The following is a 26,238-nucleotide window of genomic DNA, read 5'->3' on the forward strand; positions in this document are numbered from 1 at the left end:
GGTTGAAGTGTAGATCTGTTTTGAAAAAGCCAAAACTGAACTTTTAAGGGAACATGTGAAATGTAAGAAAAAACTAACAGTGCTCATCACCCTGAACAGACTATTCCCATGAAGAAACTGAAACATAGTGGGAGCAGCATCATGCTGTGGGTTTGAGATTCTTCAGCAAGGGCAGAGAAGAGGGTTCAGAGTTGATGAGGTACTGAATGGAGCTAAATCCATTCAGTTCCTGCAAATAGTTTTTTAATTCTGGAATAAAAGTTCAAATTCCAGCAGGACAAATCAAATATAGAACTACAATTACAGTGGAACAGATTAGAATATTTATACGTTACCTTGCCTAGTCAAAGTAAATATCTGAATCCAGATGAAAATCTGTGGACTTTAAAATTAAGGTTCACAGATTAACTTAACTGCTTTATTTATTACCTTTATTTATGATGAAAGCTGTGACTTTATGCAACCTCCAAGGAGGAAGAAAACTTCTAAAAGCTCCTGTCCTCCATGTGTATCTATTATAAGCCAGCTTGTAGACAAGTTTTCACTTCTCAGTTTACGTAGCATTCATATCAACTTTTCTTTCCCCTTTCAACATCAGCGAACAGCCCAAGACTGCAGCAGTGAAAAGCCTGCAGCTCCTCACAAAGGCTTGACGTACTGATATTTTATTAATGTGTCCATAAATATTGAAAGGACACATACTAATGAAGCCACGTTAAAAAGTTCTGTGGACTATTTACAGCACCAGAGAACACATGCAGTGACCTTGAGTATTTAGTGCTCCTTTCTACCTTCTATGCTCTTTGTCTCACTTGCCATGAAAGGAATGCCCCAGCAGCTTCAACATCATCTCGACACACACACAGCCGTACGCACAACCCCCCACACACATTTTACCTCCTCAACAACCTCTGTCTTCTTCTCCCTCTATACTTTTCTATTTGAATGAAATCAATGGATTGGAGGTGCTTGACGATCTGCCACACCCTCCTGCGAATATTAATTATAAATCACTGGCGCAGGGGATAATGAGCCCTGTTTCTAATGACAACAGGCATGATGAATGTGTTCGTGGCTCGACATCGCATTATCTTGTACCCAAGCAGGAGTGTAGGCACGTGAGCTTGTGCAGTGCAAAGACTAGGCAGCAGCGTGGCTGTTGGGCGATGAGGTATTGCAGACATTTCTCCAGGTCGCGTGACATTTTGATGGTAAAGGGCCTGCAGCATGCTAGCTCTCTGTGACATTTCAAACAGTTGTTGATACTCACATCATACAAACTCAATAGAATGTACAGAAATATATTAAAGCAAGTAGTATCAGCAATTATATGACTAAGTATTTAAATGGTATAAAATACCAAATGGATGATTATCAGATGTGTTGTAAAGTTCCTATATAGATAAAAAAAAAAATAGCTTTAAAAAAACACTATTTAGTCAGCACTAATTGAAAGACAGAAACAAGTGAAGACAAATAGTTGCTAAAGTTACACTGACGTTTTTTAAAATGATATTTCTATATTACTCAGAAATGCAAATGATAGGGAATTCAATCAGGTGGAGAGAGAACACGATGTTTATGTCTTTTTGTAGATAACAGGAAGGCTAAACTGAGCACAGAAAGTTTGGTTTAATTTACCCTTTTGAGATTTCAATGTTTCTCCTTGGTGAATTTTGGAAAACCAAAATTAAAGGTTAGGATCTACACTCTATTATAAACAAATATGGACAACTGCTTTGTAATGTTAGTTACACTAACTGCAGTGTTGCTCTAATTCATAAGATGGAGATCTAGAGTTAGCCTAAAATACTTCCTGCCCATTTGTTTTGTCTTTGTTTTAAAATGAGTAATGCTCATTTGTATGGTTTCATAGCCTAGTATAAATATTATTCATATCCCAATCTTGCAATCCAAGGCTGGAGTACAGATAACCTGAGGTCACAGCTGAAATAATAAACAGTTAATTCACACATCTGGTAAAATGTATAACATTAATCTGGTCACATACAGTGTTGTACAACACAATTTGGTAATATGTTGTTAATATGAGTATAATAAAACATTTAGCTCACCAAATGGGACATAAAACAATACTGGTGGCTAACAAGAAAAAGATGAGACCAAATTTAAACGGTACCTTTAGAAACTTAAAAATTCCAAATATTAGTTTTTTTCACAAATCACAAATGTGATCCTATAAAACTGTCTAGATCAAACACTGTGGTTTATGTTTGTCCATGATGGTTCTAATGCTAAACAAGGATTCAAATGCTAATATTTGTGTTTTAGAACATAAAGTACATTTCATTTAATTACATCAATGTAGTATGTATTTTGAACTACAGATGATCAAATGCTGGCCATATTTGTTAAAAAAAAACCCACAAATATGAAATAGTCTTCAGGCTAGAGGGGTTAACAAGACTTAAAGCATATCAGACTGCTTCTCTAACAGATAGGTAGTTGCAGCAATCTCTCAATGGTTACTAATTTGTGTCTTGTCCATCAGAGTTCTGCTATTTTTTCTGTAACGTTACACCTCTGTTCTCTGCAATCATCCACTACCCTCATTTCAGAGGTCTCCATCCCACAACCTTGTTCCCCCACCACCATCTTGTCTCTTTCCACACCACAGGTGATGAACAACGTGTGAACCATCTGGATGGGGTCAGCTCCAAAGTCCAGAGGTACTGAGCTGGTCAACTGTGTGCTGTCATGGGATTCATGTTCAACCTGAGCCTGAAGCTGGGGTTAATACCATGACTGTGGTAGACCGTTCCAAAGATCAAACATCCAAAGAGCCTCAGCACTATAACTTTGCATCTGGTAACGATACTTGAGAGATTAGTCTTCAACCATCTTTGACTCATCTCTGACTACTCCTCTAGACAGAACGAGCTACAGATTTTTATTCTGTAGCTCCTTGTGGTGTAGTTCCTTGTGGTGTAGTTTGTTTACCAGCCTGGCATCAGGAAGAATGATACCATCATCTACCTCCTGCACCAAGCTATGGAGAAGACTGGAAGTACTGTGAAAATCATGTTCAGGCAACCATGATACAGTGCTGAATGCAGACCTGACCCTTTAGAGTCACATAAAGATAATTACAAAGTCAGTCTTCTACCACTTGAATAACATTTCCAGGATTAAAGGACAAAGATTGCAGCAAGGTCTAGAGAAACTCACCCACATTTATCTTTAGTTGCATTGATTACTGTAACAGTGTCTTCACAGGTTTGCCTAAAAAAAGTCAGATAGCTGCAGCTGATCCAGAACGCTGCTGCTTGCATTCTCACTCCGCAGGTGAGAACGTGAACCAGGAAAATAGAGCAAATCACTACAGTTTTAAAGTCCTTACACTGGCTCCCTGTAGATCAGAGAATAGACTTTAAAATACTCCACTTCGCCAATCATTCATTGAACCGCTTAGCACCAAAATACGTGCTGGTGCTGTTGTATCAACTTTGCAGACCAGGTCTTATGATTCTGGTCTGATCTTCATCCCCAGAACCAGAACCAAGTATGCAGAAGCAGCATTCAGCTTCTATGCACCACAAATCTGGAACAATTTTCCAGAAAACTGCAAAACAGTTGAAACAGATTTCTTTTAAGGCTTAAAATCCACCTGTTTAGAGTTGTCTTTGATTAGAAGAAAGTGAAACATTGATCAATATATTTGATGTGAATTTGCTTGATGACTTTGATGATGACATTTGACAAAATGTAATGTTTATTGCTTGTTTCATAATTGATGACTGTATGATGTAAACCACTTTGTAGTGCCTTGTTGCTGAAATGTGCTATACAAATTAGCTTGACTTGACTTATTTGATCTCTCCAGTGCTTTCAACACCTTCCAGGCAGGACTGCTTAGGGACAAGATGGAGATGTCAGGAAGGCAAGGCAAGGCAACTTTATTTATATAGCACCTTTCAGTCACAGACAATTCAAAGTGCTTCAAAGGAGTGGACAACCTCTTGACCCACTGGATCCTGGACAACCTCACTGACCGTCCACAGTCTGTGAAGACACAGGGAACCGTGGGGGCAACATACTACTTCATCCTTTACACTGAAGACTTCTCCATTAACTCCCCACGCTGCCATCTACAAACTATGACTCTGTCGTAGTGGGCCTCATCACAGGTGAGAATGACTCACAGTATAGACAGTAGACACAAGACTTTGTAGACTGGTGCAAGCAGAACCATCTCCTGATCAACGCTGATAAAACCAAGAGGCTGATCGTGGATTTCTGTAGATGCAGACCCACCTCCATGACCCGGCGAATATTCAGGTCAGGGACGTGCACAAGTAGACACTAGGAGGTGCTAGAGCACCTGCCTTTTTTTCTGATCAAAACATTGCCTTTCAGACATCTTTTTTCCCAATGTATTGTATGTAGCCCAACATAGCATTTGGCTATTGATTTTAACATAGAAATCAATAGTATATAGACATTATCTTCAAGCTGTTCCAGTAAAAAGTCCCATTCTACTAAGGTAGTCGGTGGATCCGTGTGCCGCACAAGATGCCCTTTTTTTCTCCCACTCGAGCACCTGCCCCACAAAAAGTCCGTGCACGGCACTGGTCCTGGGATTGGACATTGAGATTGTGGACTCTTCTAGGTACCTGGGTGTTCACCTGAACAATAAACTGGACTGGACTCACAACACTGATCCTCTTTATAGGACGGGTCAGAAGAGGCTGACTCTGAGAGGGACACTGTACACTGTAACAACTGACTGGAACATTTTGTCCCTTATGCTAAGAAACACTTACTTGAAACACTTACTCTTCAGGAAGCCCCCTCATTTACAAATACATCAGTGTAAGCAAGTTTGTTTAGGATTTTGTAGTTGTTCAAGTGATCCGACACAGACAAGGTGAACAACAACAGAACCAGCTATGTATACTGACACTACTGCAAACTGCTGCTGCTACTTGCTGTCCTGCTTGGCAACACAAATCTCATTCAAGCATCACTGCAACTGCTCCATAAGACTGCGACTGTTAAATTTCTTAATTTTCACTGGCCTGCAGAATTGTGTAGCTCAGAAACATTTTTAAAAGTCAAAATGACTAAAGTTGTTTTAGGCCCATTGAAAAACAAACAAATGTGTTTACCCAAATGTGTGGAGGGGGGAGGGAAATTAATAAGATATACACCATTCTCGCATTTGAAGCAAATTTGGTTGAAAGCAGCTCTATTGATTTCAGCAGAAATGCTTACATTAGCATCAATAGCTGCACATTTTTGACTCTTCCTTACTTTCTCTCTCTGCTCTGCCTCCATTTCCCTTCTTTCCAAGCCTCTTCCACCCACCTTCTCCTCCTACTCCCGCATCCTTCCAAGCTGCTGATGCAGGGAAACCCAGGGCTGCACCAGCTAGAGGTTCCATTTAAACAAGCAGTGTAAATCTGCATGGTAACACAAAAGTCATTCGTTGTGTGTCACTCAAAAAAAAAAGAAAAAAGAGGGATGGAAGGTTGGTAACTGACCAGGGATTGTAAATGATAGTTATTGGCTAATATTAACAATGTGTCTCTTTATCTTGTGCCCTTCAGAGTTAGTTGCAAGCCATTGCTGAGGTCTAATCAGATTAGGTATTGATTGGTCTTTATAAAGAAAGTTATGGGTTATGGTGCAGCTGCAGTCAGTGTTGCAGATCACGATTAGGCTGACAGATAGCGATCCAAAATCAAAGTAAAGTCACACATTTATGCTGAGTAGAGACATTATTTGATGGTCAGAAAAAATGCACATCTTGAGCCAAACCCTGATAGAGACAAACACGTCTCAAGAGATTTACCTGTCAAACTGATTTCTAGGGCACCCGACAAGACCATATTGTAAGTGACACATTGTTCAGTAAGTGGAAAGTTAATTTAAACTGCATCCCCATGGGGTCCCCATGTGGCAAAGATGGCAGCCTCATCATCGTCTGGCCCACTGTCTGCCTCCCTCCCATGACTAGCCTCCATTCTCTGCCCACAAATCCCATTTTATTGCCAGCCTGACTTCTGAAAAGGCGAATCGAAAGCCTGATCAGCACAGCTGCGACTCTGGCAAATTGTGTCCACAATCATCGGGAAATCAGTGGACAAGCACAGTGGAGCCCAAAAAGTGTACAGCACAGAATTTTAAAGTAATAAGCTCAAGATCATTCAGTGGAAGAAAAGAAGATTGTGATACTAGTTCTAAAAAGGTGAAAGAAACATTCACAAAAGAAAAAGACACCTAAACAAAAGTGATTGGGTGCTGGCCAAACAGCCAAGTTTGTGATGATAACATTGAGTCAAGACAAATATTTTTAGAGCCCTGCCTCAGTTGACGCTTAGATTATACTCAAGTACATATTTGAATTGTTTTTTCTACATAGCCCTAAGAAGCAACTCAAAAAAGGCTGTGCAACTTAATTTAGTGCCAAGATTCACTAATTGATAGTTATTAGCTACTATTAGTTACTACTGCATGACAGCTCATTTAATGACCAATCATGAAACCACTTAACTTTTCAAATACTCACTTGTTCCATAAACAACAAGTGAATATTTGAACATTATATTTACATGTTAAAAGTAAGTGGGCTGCACAGTGGAGCAGTTGGTAGCACTGTTGCCTTGCAGCAAGAAGGTCCTGGGTTCGATTTCCGGCCTGGGGTCTTTCTGCATGGAGTTTGCATGTTCTCCCTGTGCATGCGTGGGTTCTCTCCGGGTACTCCGGCTTCCTCTCACAGTCCAAAAACATGACTGTCAGGTTAATTGGTCTCTCTAAATTCTCCCTAGGTGTGAGTGTGTGTGTGCATGGTTGTTTGTCCTGTATGTCTCTGTGTTGCCCTGCGACAGACTGGCGACCTGTCCAGGGTGACCCCACCTCTCGCCCGGATGGATGGATGGATGGATGGAAGTAAATGTAGTGAATTGATTTGATTTACTCTGGAGTCTTGAGTAGTGCAATATTTTAATCTCTGAAACCAGACAGATAAACTAATCATTAGTTGAAGTCTCCAATGTACTCAAAGACAAAAAAAATCTTGTGAAAAAGTCAAAGCAATGACCACTGATCATTTATTCTTATGGTTTTTCTTGTTGACTTTTAAAAACATGATCCAAGGAAAGCTGGTAGAACAACTTACTAAGGGGTAAATTAAAAGCAGCAATCCGATAAAAATGCAGACACACTTCCATTAATCCATGACTGATACCTGGTTCACATAAACAGAGATGCCCACACACACATATGCAGGAAGTGCCCCATGCGGAGTTGTACTAATGATGAAGCCTGTAAGCAGCTGCCTTCATTACATTCAAACCTCTGGACGGTGGCTGCAATTACATTCCAGCTTCCCACTATCAGAGCTCACCCATGTTCACGCCCACACACACACACACACACACACCCGCACGCTTGGTTAAAATATGATGGCAACAAACACCCTTCTGACTCCATCTGTACATCCTCTGTAATGTGCAATACAGAGCACACAATGAGTATCGTACATTTCTGCATGCAGGGATCCATTTTAGGAGCAGAAATTCAAGATACTTCTAAACCAAATCTAAAAATATTTTAGATTACCTTCAAATAATTTATGTTAATCTTTCAAGCTGCAAGGTCTGCAGTTGAAAATTATTCTCACTGTGGATTAATCTACTTGCTATATTAGTTACTACTCATTTTAGATGCCCACATCCTATGAGGCTCAGTGTGACCTTCAGCTCATGGAGCTTTTTCCATTTTTAGGAACATTTTACTTTGTCTTGGAAAGAGCCACACAAACGTATGTCTTTTCACCTTTCCTGTAATTTACGTGTTATTTTTAAGTTCAAGAAGATGTCATTTTTCTGTCCAATTAAATCTTCAATATATTCCATCTGTGACCTTTACATTTAAAGAACGGCTGCCATTATTTAATAACTTTTTTTTTTTCTGACAAATTCACTATAAGCATGTGATATTTCCAAAGAAATATTTTAGTTGGAATACAATTCTAGTTTTATTTAGGTGGCAGATGGCGCAAAGATACACAAGACTATTTCTATTGCTTGATATTATCATGGACAATTTAATCATAAACATTATCTCAAATCAGCAGTGAAGACAGCCAAACCGTTATTGCATTTACAGGTTTTTTGCATATCAGTGAGATTAAGGCTCACGAATCTTATATCACTATTTGCAGGTCTTTCAGTTTGGAATAATCAGATAATTTGTCCTGGTTTTAGTTGTGTGCGCAGATTATTTGTGAGATTTGTGCCTGAAATCTGACTTTTTCATACTCCATTGTTTCTATTATTTACACAAGCAATGTTTTAATCAATTCAGTCGTATGATTTTGGTGAATATTGTAGAGTTTAGTGCAGAACAGAAACTGTGAGCAACAAGCATTTCTCCCAATATTTTTTTATGTAGTTTGTGATATTTTGAACTAACACTAAAGATTAGGGTGATGGCAAGGAGGCTTTCCAATCTCAAAGGACAAATCACAGAACATTCAAAAGTCTGAATATAAAATCTCATTAGCATGACTACTGTAATGCCAAAAGAAATTTTTCAGTTGATAACTAAGAAATATATTGACTTGTACTGTTTTTAATTTAAATAGTAAACAAACAAACTTATAGCAAAACTTGCTGTAAAGTTATAGCAGGACTTGCTATAAGTTTAAAGAACATTGATTTCTGGAATAACTTTAGTACTTTTTTATTCACTTGTTTTTAAAATGCAGAGCTGGAAGAAAACTTTGCTACAGTGAAAAATTCAGTCAAGACTAAAATTGTTCTTGGATATAATTGCTTACACGATTAACAGTCTACATTTGTGACATAAACTAAACGTATATCTGTTTTTGTATTTAAGTAATTTCATTCATATATTTTTGAATTTGGAAATGTCTGATTACAAACATCTCAAATTGAATTCAAATGAGTCAAAAGTGCTCGGATTCATTTCACTGACAATTTTTTAAAATAAAAATAAGAATTGAAAGGGTATTTAGCTGAACAGAGTTGATGTTAAAGAAACTCCTTGACTCACTGTTACCAATGTTTACAGCCATGTGCTTGGATTGAAAAACCACCTGTCAGCTCTGTTGTAAGCTTATAAATGATGCAAAAAGCAATAAATCTATCAAGTCATGATAGTCAAGCAGGTTGTCTTGAGTGTGTGTGCAGATTGCTTTGAAATGTGCGGGTGTGTGGGTGGGTGTCGATTAACATTTGATTCCCAGCTACCATAATCTAAAAGGGTTTTGTAGTAGAAACAGAAAAGGTGTGATACTAAATAATAGAGAGGCAGAATGAGAGAGAAGACTGAAAAAAACCCCAAATACACACATTACCAGATTTAGCCATCAAGCACACCTTGTTAGAAAAAAGCTGGCCTCTTCTATTATTCACGTGCACATTTGAACAGAGGCCTATAATACACCTCACTGTTTCTTGGTGAAATGAAGTGAGCTGACCAAAGAGAGACAGCAAACGTATGTAAAAAAAATGGCAAGAGCGAGAGGTGAGGAGACCCGGACAAATATAGAGTGTGGAAAGAGGAGATATGGTCTAAAAGGAAAATGTGATACGAGTGGGAGAGTGACTGAGCCTGTGATGTTTATTTCTGAAGCTCTGAGCCTTATAACACTTGCCAAGTGTCAGATATCATTGCCTTGCATCTGATTAACCACACTGCTAAATGAAAATGCAGTGTTTAAAAAAAATAACACTTGTCAAGCTGCGGGTGTGGCCTGGTCAACTTCTAAAATTGTGTGATTTGAACAGAGGAGACCAAGATTTATCTTCACTCCAAAAAACACTTCAGGTGGATTTTGGCCTGAGTGCAAGAAAAATCCTGACGTCTGGTACGTAAAGTGGACGATCTGTGAGGCTGGGGGACTGGAAATAAAAATGGGCCATTGATATGCCAGCAGAATAACATCGAAACACAAATTACAACTTTTTGTCCAAAGACCTAGATCCAACTGAAAGCATGTTGGGTCCGCTAAAGCAAGCATCTGCAACCACTCTGGACAATCTTGTGCAAAGAGAGACATGGCCAAAGATCCTAATATCTGTAACCGTGTTATGTATTATTCTATTGCTATTGCTAAGTGGACTCTATTCTAAATGTGTTACACTTGCATTGGTAATGTCAAAACCATGAAACAAATCAGATGACGAAGGAACCCTGAAGCAAAACACATCAATCAGTATATCACGCCTCAGCATGACTGGTCTTGTGGCCTCAGGAGGGGCAGAATCGTGGGGGAAGAAGGGAGTTTTGTTCAAGTGGCAAGTCAATGGACATCCTAGATGTCTGTCAAAGACGATGTAGACGGGCAGTTTCCATAAGTGAGTGCCACAGTTTTCCAGTTTCACACCTTCACCTTGTTTTTGTCAACTGCAAAATATAATATATATAATCAAGATTGTCAGTGCAATATCAATGTGTGACTGCTTGCTGGTATGCAATATTTATTAGACCTTTTTCATTTTAAGCACCACACATTCACACTCTGGGTGTTTGGAATATCGCTTGACTTTTGGATGGTCCTTCACTGCCCTTGATATTCACAACTTGCATACAAATTTTAGGGGCAGCGCTGTTAAGCTTAAAGACAGTGGTGGGACCATTGTGATAATGGAGAAAGAGAGAGAGATTAGTGAGGAAAATATTTGACTACTTATAATGACTCAAATATTAAAATTTTTGAAAATTGACCGTTTATGCAATATTATGCAACGATATTCAGTTTATTTTCATGATGGTGTATAGCGCTGTTTCATTAAGCAATTTTGATTTGATTGTTATTGCATTTCCCAAGACATCTGAAGCACTCTCCAGTATTGCTGTAATTTGATGAGTCTTTTTACTGATTCCAGGCAAAGGACAATATTTATTTTATTTCATTACAAATTATTTAACAAATTCAATCAGCAAACACTAAAATTGCCAGATGCAAATATTTTTAACAGGGGACCGAAGAGTCAACCATGATTTTTGCAACTAAATATTAAAAATTACTTCATGTGTAAATGGATTCATCAATGCAAGATAAAAATTTATTAAATTGTACTCCGGTAGTACCTTAGCACTGGGCTACTTGAGATATTTTCCCCATAATGCAACTCAATAGTAGGTTTTGCTACATTAATTCTGCCTGTTGAACCCAATGTACCCAATATCCACCACTGAAAAAAAAAATAGCCATCTGCCCAACTCAAAAATCTGATTAGCCAGAAATAATGTTCACTGAAATTACAGCATGTTCACTAACAAAGCATTTTTATATTTAAGACCTTCTTTCTCAGGGTGAAAACATACCAAATCTTATTGATAGATCACACACAGCAGAAAAAGGTGCTAATTACAAAAGACTTCAGGTATTGTTACAGTGTGGACGGTGTAACCGGTGGCTTGCTGGTTCGAATCCCTGCTCTGTTTGTCTCAGTTGTTATGTTATGCAGGACATTTCACCCATTTTGCCTGCTGGTGGAGGTCAGAGGGCCCGGTGGCGCCAGTGCATGGCAGCCTCATTTCTGTCAGACTGCCCAGGGCAGCTGTGGCTACGATGTAGCTTGCCATCATCAGCGTGTGAATGTGTGTGCATGAATGGATGCGTGACTAAATGTGGTGTGAAGTGTTTAGGGTCCTCTGACTTGAAAAAGCACTACACAAATACAGGCTATTTACCATTTAACTCAATCATGGAAACGACAGGACACCTTCCACATCCTAACTATGCTTAAAAATCTTGTTTATTTAGGTGTAATCAGAGGCAGCCCAGGACATCAGTCTGACTTACTGTGGTGCAAATGAAGCTGCAACTCTGATTACACAAAATTACACTTGCCCAGTTTTTGCTTTTAAATAATTAAAGCTAATGTGGCAATCTTATGACATTCGATTGCTTATTTATAAAAACAGAACTTTTCCACTTGCATTGAGATTCAGTCTAACAAGGTGACTTTTGTGTAAGCATTACCTTGTAAATCAGACAACTAAGATGGATATAAATCCAGTGCACAGAAACCACTTTCAAGTCAATAATCATTCCAGTAATGTTAATTATGCGAGTACTACGTTGCACAATATGTGCATAGATCGCAACAAGCAGAGCATTGAAAATTAGCTTGCACAATGAACTCAAACAGGCAAAAATGATCACTGATGTCAAAAGGTAAACGTCTGGTGCTAATAATTGGCTACATCTGGTTTGTAGTGTTAGTTCTCTTGTTCTGTAGATGTAGTTCTCTGTAGCATACACCCAGTTGCAGACATATGTTATATTTAATGATAGTAAAAATGTTAAGGATGGATAAAACTGTATTTTAGTAAAGTGCAGACAATATAAGTTCCTGGATGTGAATTGAAAATACTACCCTATAGTGAACTGTGAGTTTAACCTAAAATTCCATGTACTTTGCCATGTCTTCAATGACTTTGTTTTGTTGGTTTGTTTTGTTCCATTTTATTTCTATTAATTTTCTGTAAACTGTTTTAGAAATGTAACTCGTGTGTGTGGACCACTGTAAGAATAGTGGCAGCATTGCTGTGGCTAAATGCGGATGATAAATAAACTAAACCCACAAATTGTATTATTAGTGCTATATTTAACTTAGCTGACCTCGTGAAATGTGAGAAAGGTGTCCGTTTCAGAGCCCTGTTAGACAAAAGCCAAAAAAAAAAAAAAAAAAGAATAGGATGACAGCATCCTGATGAATTTGTGGTGATTTGTCGGGGTTTTTTTATCTCACTTTTCTTTACTTGTGGATCTTTTTTTTCTATGTTGCTCAAATTAACACCTGAAGCAAGGATCCAGGAGCTAGTGGACTTTTAGGGTGACTCATCAGTTAAAACCTCTACAGTATCTTTATCTCAATCTCTGTCATCATAACTCAACGGTTTCTCTTTTAACAGGTTATCACAAGGGACTCGCCAGAAAGGAGGGAGAAATTATGTGTTGCCATTTAATAGTAAAGTCAGTTATTTTGTATCCTAATTATTGGAAACTAAAAAGCAGGCAAGAGGGTTCTGGGTTAATTTGTCCTTTGGCCAATTCATATCAACATATTGGAATTTTAACCCAAGACTGGGTAATTTAACATCTTAAAGTCATCTTGAGTACGTTTCTAAGTTTACACACCTGTATTTCCACTTATTTGTTGTATTATTCCAGCAAACATTCCCACACAGTCTTGGAAGAGCTCTCCAGCCAGCCCTGATAGACCTCGTCACTGAAGATTCGACAAGAGTCTGCAGGAGACTCCTCTACTTGTCTGTCACATACCCTCTGCCTCTTGTTCAATCTTGCAACTACAACCAAAGTCCAGTTAGAGTGCACAATGATCATTTCTATTAAAGCAGATAGAAAATGAGTGAAACACAGAGACAGAGATGGCATGTTAAAAAATGGAATGACTCCTTTTAGCCAAACACACATTTACCCACTCCACTTCCCAGCTAAACACTGAAAGTAATTCCTTTGCAGTAAAGGCTTAATTCACATTCTGTGTCCATGTTTCTGATCCCAGATTGTCTATTCTGGTCATGTGGCTCACATGCCTTACTGCTGTCCTCTGTGACAGCTGTGTGTGTGTGTGTCTGTGTGTGTGTGTGAGTGCTTGATACAGAGAGGACGAAGGAATAAAGTTAAATTAAATGAGGGTCTGCTTGTGTTTTCATTACGGCACACGCCCCACCCAAAAGAAAAATAAATCCCCCCTGTAGCTGCATGCAAACAAAAGTTTGTAAGAAAGATGGTCTATGATGAATTCAAATACAATGCCTTCTGAAAATCTTTTATACTTTCCCACATATAACAACAAACACTATTTTATTCTAATTTGATATAAAACAGCAGTTTAAGATAATTGTAGTCAAAAAATTATGAAGAGGAAGAAACAAGATTTTGATAGTGGACAAGTTTCTCAACTGAATTCCAGTCTGGGCTTTGATTGGACCATTGTAATACACATATGCTCTAAAAAATAAAACTACCATTAATTTGTAATACTCTAGTTAATGGGTGTTTTCCAGTCTCAAGCTCAGGTCCTGCACCCTTCAACATGTTTTCTACCACTACTTACTGTCCTGTATTTAGCTCAGTTCTTCCCCATAAATTTCAGCAGTGACCGAATCCCTGCTGAACCGAAGCACCCCTCAGCATGATGCTACCACCAACATGGTTTTCCATAGTCTGCTTGTTATTAAAGCTAAAGTTTAATCAGTAATACTTTATAATACAATAATAGTAATAATTTATGTCAGATCATGATTTCTTGGTAACAAAGACATTTTGAATAATGTCAGCTTTGTATTAAAAGTGTCATGATTTACCGAATGACACTTTATGACAGCAGTCATAAATATTCATGAAGACTTACTCATGTTCATGACAGGTGTTATGTCATGTTTATGATGGTGTCATGACAGTCTTATTCACAACCCGTCAAATGAAGTGTTACCGATTCTCCCACCTGAGCTGTAGATCTATGCAGCTCCTCCAAAGTTGCTATGATCCACTTGGCTGCCTCTCTGACTCTCCCCATCACTTTTGGTTGATGGTGAGTTCTTGGTTGGTTTGAATGTCAGACTAAAGAGTACTATGTGAGATGTTCAAAACTGGTCAAAAAAATTGGAAAAGCATGATTTATTTTCTCACACGCTATGCTATATGTTGTGTATACTGAAACATAGTTGTAATATGACAAAATGTTAACAAGATTTAAGAGATATGAATTAATGGGCTACAAATGTAAAATGCAGAAAACGCATTAAAATATGGAAACACGAGAAATAAGCAAATGCCCAAGTTGTCATGTCTCTTTCCATTTAAGCGCCTCTGTTTCAAGCATATCCCTCTCAAACTAGCATATTGCTGAGCAGATGCCCACAGATCATTACAAGACATCACCCAGTAGCAGCGCAGCAAGGACTCCAACACACTTAGACACAGACAGTTGGGTCAAAGCAGGAAAATGAAGAGCAAAAATCATGTTAGTGTGTAGTCACATGCCCAGGGCTCACTGATTCTCATCCAACAGCCATCACCACTGAACCGAAAGGTAACATTTATATTCTGTGGGGGTTTTTTTGTTGTTTTTTTTAAGTCGTGATGTCACCTTTATCAGCATGTTACATTTGTCCCACTCAGAGTCAGCAGAGTAGAAAACAGGGAAGGATAATAATGTTTTGTTGCTAATGCAAGCAGAGACACACCAGTGGCCATGAGGGAGTAAGTACTTACTTATTTTAATGTCTGCTTTGTAGTTTAGTGGTGTATTTTTGGCGTCCCCTGTGGAGACATGGGGAAAGTAGGCATTGTGACATAACAAAGGCACTAAGATTGAGGAGAAAATACTTTTAAAAAAATGTTTAATACTTTCTATGATGAGGTACTTAAAATACTGTCAAACACAAAATATGAATTCCTCCAGAAAACTGTATGAAATGTCATCTCTTACCTGGGAGGGAGTATATTTCCCACTAGGGCTGGGAAATATATGTCTTAATAATATCCCAGTATTAATAAAAGTATTCTGCCTCTGCTGGTCACTTTATATGTCTTCCATCTATGCACTGGCAAATTTTTGACCGTCTAAGAAGGTTTCGGGAGGGCAAGCTGATCCAAGATGATGCTGGGAGAAAGAAAGTGAACCCCCTGTTGTAAACAACCAGCTTCCTAATTATGGGTAACTTAAAAGTGCCATCTAATTTAGGCATGTGGGCATCTAAAGCAAAGCCAACGCACTGTGGGGAAAAAAATACCCACGCAAGTCTGGCAACAGCATGACATTTTTTTTCTTTCCAGCAAATAATTTGAAAATCTCTCTAAAAATGGCCATGAAAGTTGCTATTTAGTTGCATTGTAGTTAATTATGTTTGTTTGCCGTTCAAAATGTAACTTTCAGTTTCTGTGATAGAAAATTTTCTTTTTACCATTACTTTTTCCCCCCACAGTTTAAGACGTCTAATTCATCTGACTTCTCATTTGTGTCATAGTTTCAGGTACAAAAGGAAAATAGGAACAAATCCCTTTTAGACCACGTATAAGCCAAACATTTATTTTCCCACTAATTCCAGTGTAAGAGAATAAAGAGATTTTAAATACTTTTAAGGGTAGCCCAGTAAGTTGGCAGAAGTAATTTGCAGCAAAACGCACAAATGAAATGATGATTGCTAACAGATGGTCCTTCCTTTTATTTAATTTAGCCATTATTCTAGTACTCATTTACAGGATATAACAGCTTTTATATTTGACCATAAATTGGAAATATAGGATCGCCATGTTCACATAAGACTTTGCGATGCAAAAGCTAAACACAGAAACAGAGCTGAAGTTTTGAAAAGGATATAATTGAAAAACACAACTACAAAGGTGTAAAATGTCCAAGCATTTGGAGAATTTTGTTCGCATCCATCATTATTTGCACCTTTCACAAGTGAAAGAGGTTTAAGGATCAAACAGCTGACATTGAGAAACTAATAGAGAAAACCTTGAAAAGTTCCAAACTCATCAAGACTAAAGAGAAACAGAAATACATTCACATTATTGTTGAAATATACAATTTTGTTTTGCCTAATTTGGGATTTCTGGGGAGAAGTTTGATCTCACCTATGAATCCCATTGACACTGAAAGGTTATACACACCTTTCTACTACTACCTTCTACTTCCCATTATTCCTATCATTAATAATTTGGTCCCTCAAGTGAGTTTTAGGTCTGCCATAGGGTCTCCTTCCAACATGTTCAGAACATTTCCCAAAGGAAGCATCCAGGGGGGCATCCTAACCTCAAAGGAGTCTTTTAGCTGGCTTTGGTTATACTGGGACAGGAAGACTGTCCAGATTCAAGATTCTCTTCTCATCAATCCAACTTCTAGCTTCTCCTCTCGGCTTCTTTAGTACATGTGCATTTTTAGTAATCTCTCAACACAAATCAAGGTGTTAAATTATATTAAAAATGTATCATTAACCTTCAACAGAACACCCACACATGTAGTTTCACATACAAGTTTGCAAGCCCATCTGTAAACAGACATACTTTGACACCTTTACATTTCACATAATAGACAGTGATGTTATAAACACTATTCTATTTCTACATTTTATACAATAACCATATAAAGTGGCAACATATTAGGGGACGCGTGATTGCAAACAAAGAGGGACTGAATGCAGCTATTATGGGAACACTCAATGCCACAACTGTATGTCCTTGTGACAAACGTATATGTTTGGAAACCCAGCAGCACATTCTGTGTCTCAGTTGTTGCAAATAAGGGAGACACATAAAAAATTGAGGGAGAGAGAAACAGAAATGAAGATGGACCCGGTACATAGAGAGAAAGAACAGAAAATGATCTGAACTGTTTGTCGCATGATCTAGTTTCCCTGTCCTCTTCAGAAGTTGGCCGGTGAGAGGATATCTGAGTCTCTTTGAGGAAAGCCTCAAGCTAAGTCACACACTCAGCAATCGGCATCAATGGAGCTTTCTATGGTCAGTGAGTTACACCACACATTCAAGAGCAACCATAGCTGTGCATGGTGTGCTGCGGTTTAATTTTGCCATGTGGCATCATCCACACACAAGGTGGAACTTATGCAGATTTAAATCAATTGGATGCCTTTTGATAAGCTATTGAATATAGGTATATGTATCTGTAATGCATTGCAAAAGTATTAGATACCCTTTAAACTTTTCAAATTATGATAATTACATCCAATGTAATTATATTATGTTGGGATTTGATTATTAACATAGAAAAAAACTCTTAAAAGCATAATAAGCTTAGTGAAGTAAACAAAAATCAGTCGAGAACGTAGATCAGTTTCAAAGTCGTGGCTCAGTTTGTGTTTGTATGCTTTGATCGAAAGAAACTAATCATTTCTGTTTTCTTTATTCAGCAGTGAACAAAGAATTAGTTTGATTGTATCATCATCAAAGAGTAGCTAGTATAAAACGAAAGTGGAGATTTTTATTTTTCATAATAATTTTTAGTTAATCAACTATAAGCAGTGATAGCCAATCCACGGATCAATTTCAGGGAATGTTGGAATAAGACTCTAATAGACTGGACAAAATCATCAGGAAAGCTGGCTCTGTACTGGTTCTAAGGATGGAGTCCCTGGAAACTGTGGTGGAGAGGAGGACACTGAAGAAGGTTCTGTCTATTATGGACAATACACAGCACCCTCTCCACCACATAGTGGACAGACAGCGGAGCACCTTCTCACATAGACTGCTCCAGCTCCGCTGTCGTAGGGACAGATACAGGAAATCCTTCCTGCCACATGCCATCTCACTGTACAATAAAAGCTAAATCATTGTTCTGCACTAATCAGTCCAATTTTGCACAACTGCACTGTGGCACACTTGCTGTACATATATTTACATATACATATCTGCATTTTTTGAATCTTTGCAAGGACTGCTCTTAAGTTGCTTTTTATATTAACAGCATTTTATATTTTTACAATCTATAGCATTTTATATTTTATTTTTTATTTTTATTTTATCTACAACTACTACTTAGTGGTAGTTGTTATTGTGTCTTGTCTCTATGCTGCAACTGCGAAGTAATTTCCCTGCTGGGATGAATAAAGTACTTCTATTCTATTCTATTCTATTCTATTCTATTCTATTCTATTCTATTCTATTCTATTCATATGAGTAGTCCCTATCTGCTCTTTAAATGTTCAGTTGTTGAGTTATCCCCTCTCTTCTCAGGGAATGCTATCAACATGTCTGCTACCATGCAGCATTTTAGGCCCATTGAGTGATACTACACGCAACAGAATGTGAAACTTAGCAATTTTCTCTTCAATACCAGTGGTGTTTATATTCAGCTAAAGTTGTTTCTGTTGAATAATTAAGTTAAGTGTTGAAAAAAGCTGACAAACGCTTGGTTCAGAGCTTCTTTTTTTCTCAATCCTCACTTTAGCTGAATAAGGAACCTTAATGTTCCTCACAAAAAGATGTTCTAAGGACCATTTTGGTATTTCTTTCTGAAGTTGTACAATGGACAGTAGCACTAGTGAACTCGGTTCTGCACAAAAATTGTGGATCTGTTTAGCTTAAGAAATGCTATATTTGTTTGATACCAAAAATTCCCGGTACATATTGTGTTCTGTGTTGCCCATAGTAGAGGTGCATTTGTGGAACGCACAACAGATGCTCATGCATCAAGTCTTACACAAACCCCCCCCCAAAAAACATGCATTTTACAAACAAGGTAAAATAAGAGAATTCTTTTGTGCCCATCGCCGACACATTCAAAATGTAAAATTGTCACGTTAAAATAAATTTTACATCACTGCAAGTTCAAAATGGTTTTCACCATCAGTTGCAATATTTTGCAGTAACAGAATCTGGAGCCCATAAAGAATTTTTCAAGAACTGTATCTAAAAATCAATATGCATAACTCAGCGACATTGTTGGCCGAATCCTCAGACTGCGTAGGAACACCGAGCGATATACACAACATTCAAAAACACACAAGGATTTAAATACACTTCCTAACATGTGGAGCACAGCGTGAGAAGCCTCCATCGCCTCTATAAGCGAAGATTTATAAGACATTTCTGACAAGTGACAGCATGTTCACCCCCAGTTATCCTACCTCACGTTTCCCCTCTCCCTTTCCTGATTAATAAGCCCCACTTCTTCTCCATGCAAGCCACAAAATACATGCACATGTTAAATGCAGCTCCTTCCCACAGTGTAAAGGTCTAAACACAGCTGTCTGTCTCCTGTCTAAATGGATGTGGAGCTAAGTGATGGAGGAAGGTGAGCCAAGGTCGCTGTCTCACCTTTGACCCCAGAGAGACAAATGATTGATCCAATCCTCTGAAGTTCATAAACATTCTGCTCACACAAACTCCCTTAATCGTAATGTGACACCACAGAAGGCTGAGCTTTGCTGCAATAACCAAATTGTCTTATCAAAATTGTCATCGTTCAATTTTTCATGGTAAAGGTCAGATAAAATGCGCATTGTGCACAGTTTTCCCCGAGTTTATTCCCTTGCTCCTTTGAAGCCGTTTCCCTGCCAATGCAAGCCCTCCTTCTCTTGCACATAGATATACATCAAAAAGACAAATAAGCCTGTCAGTTGTGTCTCTACGCATCTCAACGTCTGCATATGCATGCAGGAATTGTCAACACTGCACAGTGAGATCAAGCTGGCAATCTGTCACAACGGAGGGGATGCAGTTGAGGATTCCAAGTGACTGATGACACATGGAGACATTAACCCCCTCTGATGTGGTGGTGGGCCCCAATAGAAATGACGGGACATGACATGAATATATTCTGACCTCTAGATTCCTAATCATGCAGATTTTGTTAGTGCTAACTGAGCTTTAGTGTAGACAAAGCGATTTGAAAATATTACAATACAAAAAATAATTAAAACTCAATATCTACTGTATGTAATTTTAAATATTGCAGAAGACCAGTTTTTGAAGGCAGTACTTTGCAATACTACACCATTTAAGGAATAAATAGCATTTTTTGTATTTTTTAGTGCAACACCAATAAATGGTCAACATTCAGCTGCGACTTAAATATAAAATTAATTCAGTTCAACAAGTAATAGGAATACTGCTTTCTTAAGAAAGTAAACAATGATATGGAAATGTATTAAATAAGCTCTGCTTAATTTATGTTTCCGTATATTTTGCTTCATATTTGTTGTTGGTGATCAAATACAGTAGAGTCAGTGGGTTAGGTTGCACGTCCTAACAAGTTTCCGGTCAACTTTCCTTAAATTCTGGATTAATTTTGTTTGTAAATGTTGAAATGTGCAGTAAGTACAACATGTTCTTATTTTTACTTGTTTTATGTCAGATACTTTTCATTTCCTGCTGCGCAAACAAGTGATGTTCATTTCGCCCATTTCACATCTTTGCAAATTTGGGCATTAAATATTAGTAACAAGTAGCTAATATTTAAATAGATAACTTCAGGTTTTCAGGCATGATTATACCTCCGTGTTTAATATACTATATATACTAGACAGCATCAGGGTGGTGGTGGCGTGTTTGTGTTGACCACATAGAATAAGCTGAGCTCTGGTGGGCCACCCAGGTGGGATAGTGACGTGCCATCACTACCTTGGTCCTTCCAACTGCCGGGTGTAGGAGTGGGCTGCTGCCTGCCTGCCTTGTTGGAGGGGTCTCTCCTACTTGATGCAAAGCAGTTTTTGCCTCATGCTGTGGCTCTTTGGGCAGGGGGCAGCTACTCCTGTGCTTCCCTGACAACCTACCTCTATGCAGGACATAGGGCTGCCCTGGAATGGCGTCTGTTGTTGGTCTACCTGGAGCTGCTGACGCATTCCAGAGCCGAGTCTGCATGTCCTTTGCTGCTCTTGGGTGCTGCGTGTTGCCAGCTTTCTACTGTTTTCAACACTAACAACTGTGCACCTCCATGTGACAAACTAGCTCATTTACATTAACCCACCCCAAGCACACCAAGGAAGGCAGTGACACGTAAATAATCTGACTTTTTGAAGGTCAGACAAACACGGGTTACTATTACAGCAATTTGGCCTTACTCCTTTGATGTTGGATGCAGTCTAGATTTAAAAAGCCAGTCATACAATTTCTATATTGAGATATTATTTTAGTAAAGCAAATTTGTCCAGCAACATGTAAGCAACCAGCTTGTCTAAATGCCAAGAGGGGCCATGACCCTGTCCTGGGTTTATCACTGTTGACTACAAGAGCTACAGTTTTAGAGGTCGTACCTATTTATCTAACCATCATAATGTGGTCCCTGTCATACTAGAGAGAAACCAGAGTGGTTATAAGGTGATGGACATATGAAAGGTAATTTGGTGGTTTGAGCTGCTTGTGTTAGCAAATATTTTAAGGGCAGCTTAACTTTGTAATTCAGCAAGTATGATCCTTTTTGTCTGCACTGCAGTGGTTTGAGAATGAAAAATAATGCCTCCCAAAACCAAAACAGCATATTTAGTCTGAGTTAATAAACTTGTTGCTTATTAGGCTTCACATTAAAAAAAATAAATAAAAGACCGCACACTCTCCGGCCTCTTTATTAAGTACATCTTGCTAGCGCCTGGCTTGATCCTGTTTTCCCTTCAAAACCCTAATTTGCCTTTAATTACCCTGTATGCATTCAACAGGTTGTTCTAGAAGTTCCTCAGAGATTCTGTTCTACAGGGACAAACCAGCATTAAATAATTGCTGCAGATTTGTTGGCTGAACATCTGTGATACAAATACACCATTTCACTGCATTCCAAAGGTGCATATTTGTACAGAGATCTGTGGCCTGTGGGAACCATTGGAGTACAGTATAGAAATGTCATGATCAGAAATCCAGCTCGAGTTGATTTGAGCTTTGAAATACTGGAAATAGTCAGAAGATGGGAACAGTTTGGTCATAAAAGGATGAACATGGTCATCAACAATACTCATGTAGGCTGTGGCATTTCAGAAATCCTCAATTAGTACTAAGACACCAGCAGTGTGCCAAAAATATCTTCCACACTGATGCAGCACCACCACAAGTCTATATAAATGATACAAAGCAAGCTGAAATGGCCATCTTAATGGCATAGCTGAAATGGAAACTTGTTGGAATGGGCAATCTGGTATATTCTAATTTTGGTGGGTGTGTCCAGTAGCACCAGTTTCCTTTTTCTAAGCCAACAGGACAGGTACCTGGTTTGGTCTTCAGCTTCTGTAGGTTTAGTGTGGTGTAGTGTTGTTTATTGCAACAAGTGATTATTGAATCTGCTGCTGTCTTTCATCTGAAACAAGTCTGCCCAGTCTCCTTTGGCAACAAAAAGAGGCAATTTCATCTGCACAACAACAACAACTCACTGGAAATTCTCTGAACAAGAGAAATGGTTTGGTGAAGAGGAAAAAAAAAACATACTGTGTCAGCAGCTTCTGAAACTGCCTGTCTGGCAACAATAACCATTCCACATTCAACGTCACTTTTATAACATTTTCCCCTAATTTGGCAGCTTCATTTGAACAAGTCGTCTCCACAACGTATGGGTTTCATGTAATTGGTTGAGTCGTTAGTACATTACACATTAGCATACAATTCTAGTCTGTCAGATCTGAGGCCTTTTGACTTCAACTTAATTGTAGAAGTTAATAAGAAATGACTCAATGCAGATCAAATACACCATTATCTTGAAGTGAAAATGAAAATAGAGCACAATTTAGTCAGATTTTTTTTAAAAAAATCCTTTAACAGATGATTAAAATGAGTATTAGAAAAGTTAAAAATTGACCCCCAGAGGAAGATCTGCCCAGGTTCTCATAAAACCTTGAGCCGGCTCTGAGTGCCGCACTGATTTGTGAGCGGCGCTGGATTTCAGCACCGCGGACAGCGCGCTCCCTCCTTCCAACGCGGCGTAGAGGAAAGGAGGGGGGTGAGAGGAAGGAGACGAGTGGCTGTAGTGTTGACGGTAGTGGGGGTTTCCCTGGCAGATTTTAGTAGAGGGTCTTACACAGTGATTCCTACCACCTCCGCCTCCTCCTTTTGCGGATTTACATATGGAGGGAATAGCCTACCGTATCCGTGTATGTGTGGAGGAGCGGAGGGGTGGGGGGGTCCGTGCGTGGCTTTCCTGCAATATTGATCGACCCTGCCTCACACAGGATGGACAGAGAGGAAAGAAGCCGAGAGGAGAGGGGAAGGGGAGGGAGAGGAGCGTATTTCTTTGGACAGCATTTATCATGTATCCACCCAAGCAGCACCATCACCTCCACCAAACCCCTCCCTCCTTACATTCCCCGCAAAATCTGTTTGATTTACTCGCCGATCATGACCGCAACCGCTGGTTTCGCCTGATTGACGCTCAGGAGCATGACATAGCAACACACACAAATGCACGCACGCACACACACGCACGCAGATGTAAAGAATGAGAGACATGAAGGCCGGCGGCGACCAGCTCCAACACCATCCGCATAAGGCTTCGAACATCGGAGACACGCCGTAAACTCGTTGAATTAAATAAGCATGCCAGGATTTATTGGCGTGCGGAGCCTCATCAAGACAAAGTTCTCCTTATTCACACAACATATGCAACATCTAATGTCTGTATGCAATTTTTAAAAAAAAAAAAAAAAAAAGAAAAATGTTCCTCCAAACATCACGTCCTGCTCTTTAAAAAAAAAAAAAAAAAAAAAAAAAAAAAAAAAAAGGCCAAGGATGCGCTCATCATTTACCTAACGCGACTGTCGTGAGCAACACTTCAAAAATCGCTGTGGTCAGTTGAATGTCAATAACACAAATTCGAGCATCTTTATCAGTGATCCAACAACAAACCGTGAGCTGTAATATTTTTTCTAGCTCTGACAAGCTGATAGAGACATGAATTATTCAGTACACATAAACTGTGCGCCTTTTCCCCAAGCAGAGGGGATGGGGAGGGCGGGGGGAAGCACGGCTGGAAAAGACATTTACAGTGCAAAACGCACGTCTACAGATTTAAATGCATGGATTTCATGTATACAGGAAATATGAGAGGAAAGGGGAACAATCCAGACTGTAAGCCTGCGTCGCCTCCAAGAGGATGCAAAAAAAAAAGAAAAAAGAAAAACCCAGCGAGAAACGGAGACGCCGCCGCCGCACAAAGTAGGGAGAGAAAAAAAAAATCAGCAGACATCTGTAAAGATCAAGACAGACAGCCGGCGTAAAATCAACCCAACGAAAGATGAGAACGATGTGAAGGAACAGATTGGCGGCTGTGCCGTTTACCTGTCAGGACTCCGACCCGGATTTGGTGGTCGTGGTTCGTTAAAATCATCCCGTCTGACGCCATGTTCAGCAGCGCTGTCGCCCGCACCGAGAACTCACGGCAGGGCCCAGAGCCGATCTCATCGAACTCGGAAGAGTCAAGGGGAGGGGAGGATGAGGAGGGAGAGGAGGAAGAGGAGGAGAGAGGGCTGGAATACAGCACAAAAAAAAAAAAAGAAAAAGAAAAAAAAATCAGCCAGACGCTATGAGTAGAGAGCCGAGTGATCATTAGGACGCCAACAGAGAAGTAGGGCTGGATGCTGGGGCGGTTTAAAACCGCACGCATCACTCAGCTGGCCGGCTGCCATCATAGTAGTCTGTAGTTTTGATTAATTCTCATACAGACCACTCTTGCTTAAATTATTCCAGAGTTTGTCACAGAACAACGCTAAGCCTCAATGTATTTTATTGGAATTTTATATAATATATGTGGTGCATAATTTCGAAGAAGCAAACATGTTTTGAAATTTACTCTGATATCTGTAAACAACCATTTTCCTTCAGAAGTGATCCAATATTTAGATATTGTCCACCTGTGCGCAATTGCATCTCTGTGTGAAGGCAGCTGTTTGAAGCCCTCAGAGGCTTGCAGGAGAATATTAGAAAAATAATCAGCATCATAACGACCTAGTAAGACAGCGGACAGGTCAGGGAAGAAGCCATGGAACATTTTAAAGCATCATGACCCACTGTTCAGTCGTACAACTTAAAATGAATAGTGTATGGAACTATAAACCTACCAAGACATGGCTGTCAACAAAGCAATCAAAATGTAATTCTACATTAGCTTCAGAAATCCCCAGTTCTGTGCTCCATCTACACAACCAGTAATATTTACTGTATACTATAGAATTCTCCCTTTTATAAAAGAGTGGCAAGAAATCAGCCTGTTGTGGAAAGAAAATTATAAAAATCAAGTTTTGAAGTTTGTTTCTAGCCAGGCAGGTGGCAAAGCATGTGGAGGAAGATCATCTGGTCACATGAACACAACTGAACTTTTTGCATACATGCCAAACATTTCGTGCGGCAGTAAAACCAACATTGCACATTACCCAGAACAAACTAACCATCTTATTGTAAAATTATGAATGTAGAATCATGCTGTAGATATGGGGGGGAAAAAGGAAAAAGATTTATTCTATGGGGCCCCTAACATTTTATCTGTAACCCAATGAATAAATTTAGCTTAAAAACCCAATGACACAGACACAACCTCCTCACTCAATTGCTTTCTCCTCAACAACCATTTTCTCCATTTTAAAACAAATGAACGGCTCTTTTTTTCAATGCAGAAGCGTTACTTCAGTCTGACCCTTTAAAAATGCAAGTTTGCATCTCTGGGCTAAACAAGCATCAAGGTGCTATTTATAGACTCCCTGCATTCGTCCATGGTGTATAATGTCTCTTGTTTATTTTCATGGAGAAAGGGTCCATCCTCCAGCATCTGCTGG

General features: G+C 39.1%; 1 protein-coding gene across 9 annotated transcripts in view; it reads right to left on the reverse strand.

Annotated features, from left to right (window-relative positions):
* gphnb (gephyrin b) overlaps positions 1-24,893 on the reverse strand; it is a 102,629-nt gene extending 77,736 nt beyond the window's left edge. For 5 of the 9 annotated variants that reach the window (XM_032584616.1, XM_032584615.1, XM_032584613.1 and 2 more), the window contains exon 1: positions 24,749-24,892. In XM_032584616.1, coding sequence (XP_032440507.1) covers positions 24,749-24,812 — 64 coding nt within the window. In that variant the 5' untranslated portion in view covers positions 24,813-24,892. Of the gene's footprint in view, positions 1-24,748 lie in introns of all 9 variants that reach the window. The other 4 variants (XM_032584612.1, XM_032584611.1, XM_032584608.1 and 1 more) reach the window with 3 other exon arrangements.
* Positions 24,894-26,238: the final 1,345 nt, after the last annotated feature.

Source organism: Xiphophorus hellerii, chromosome 15 (assembly GCF_003331165.1).
Source record: "Xiphophorus hellerii strain 12219 chromosome 15, Xiphophorus_hellerii-4.1, whole genome shotgun sequence".
Classification (NCBI taxonomy): Eukaryota; Metazoa; Chordata; class Actinopteri; order Cyprinodontiformes; family Poeciliidae; genus Xiphophorus; species Xiphophorus hellerii.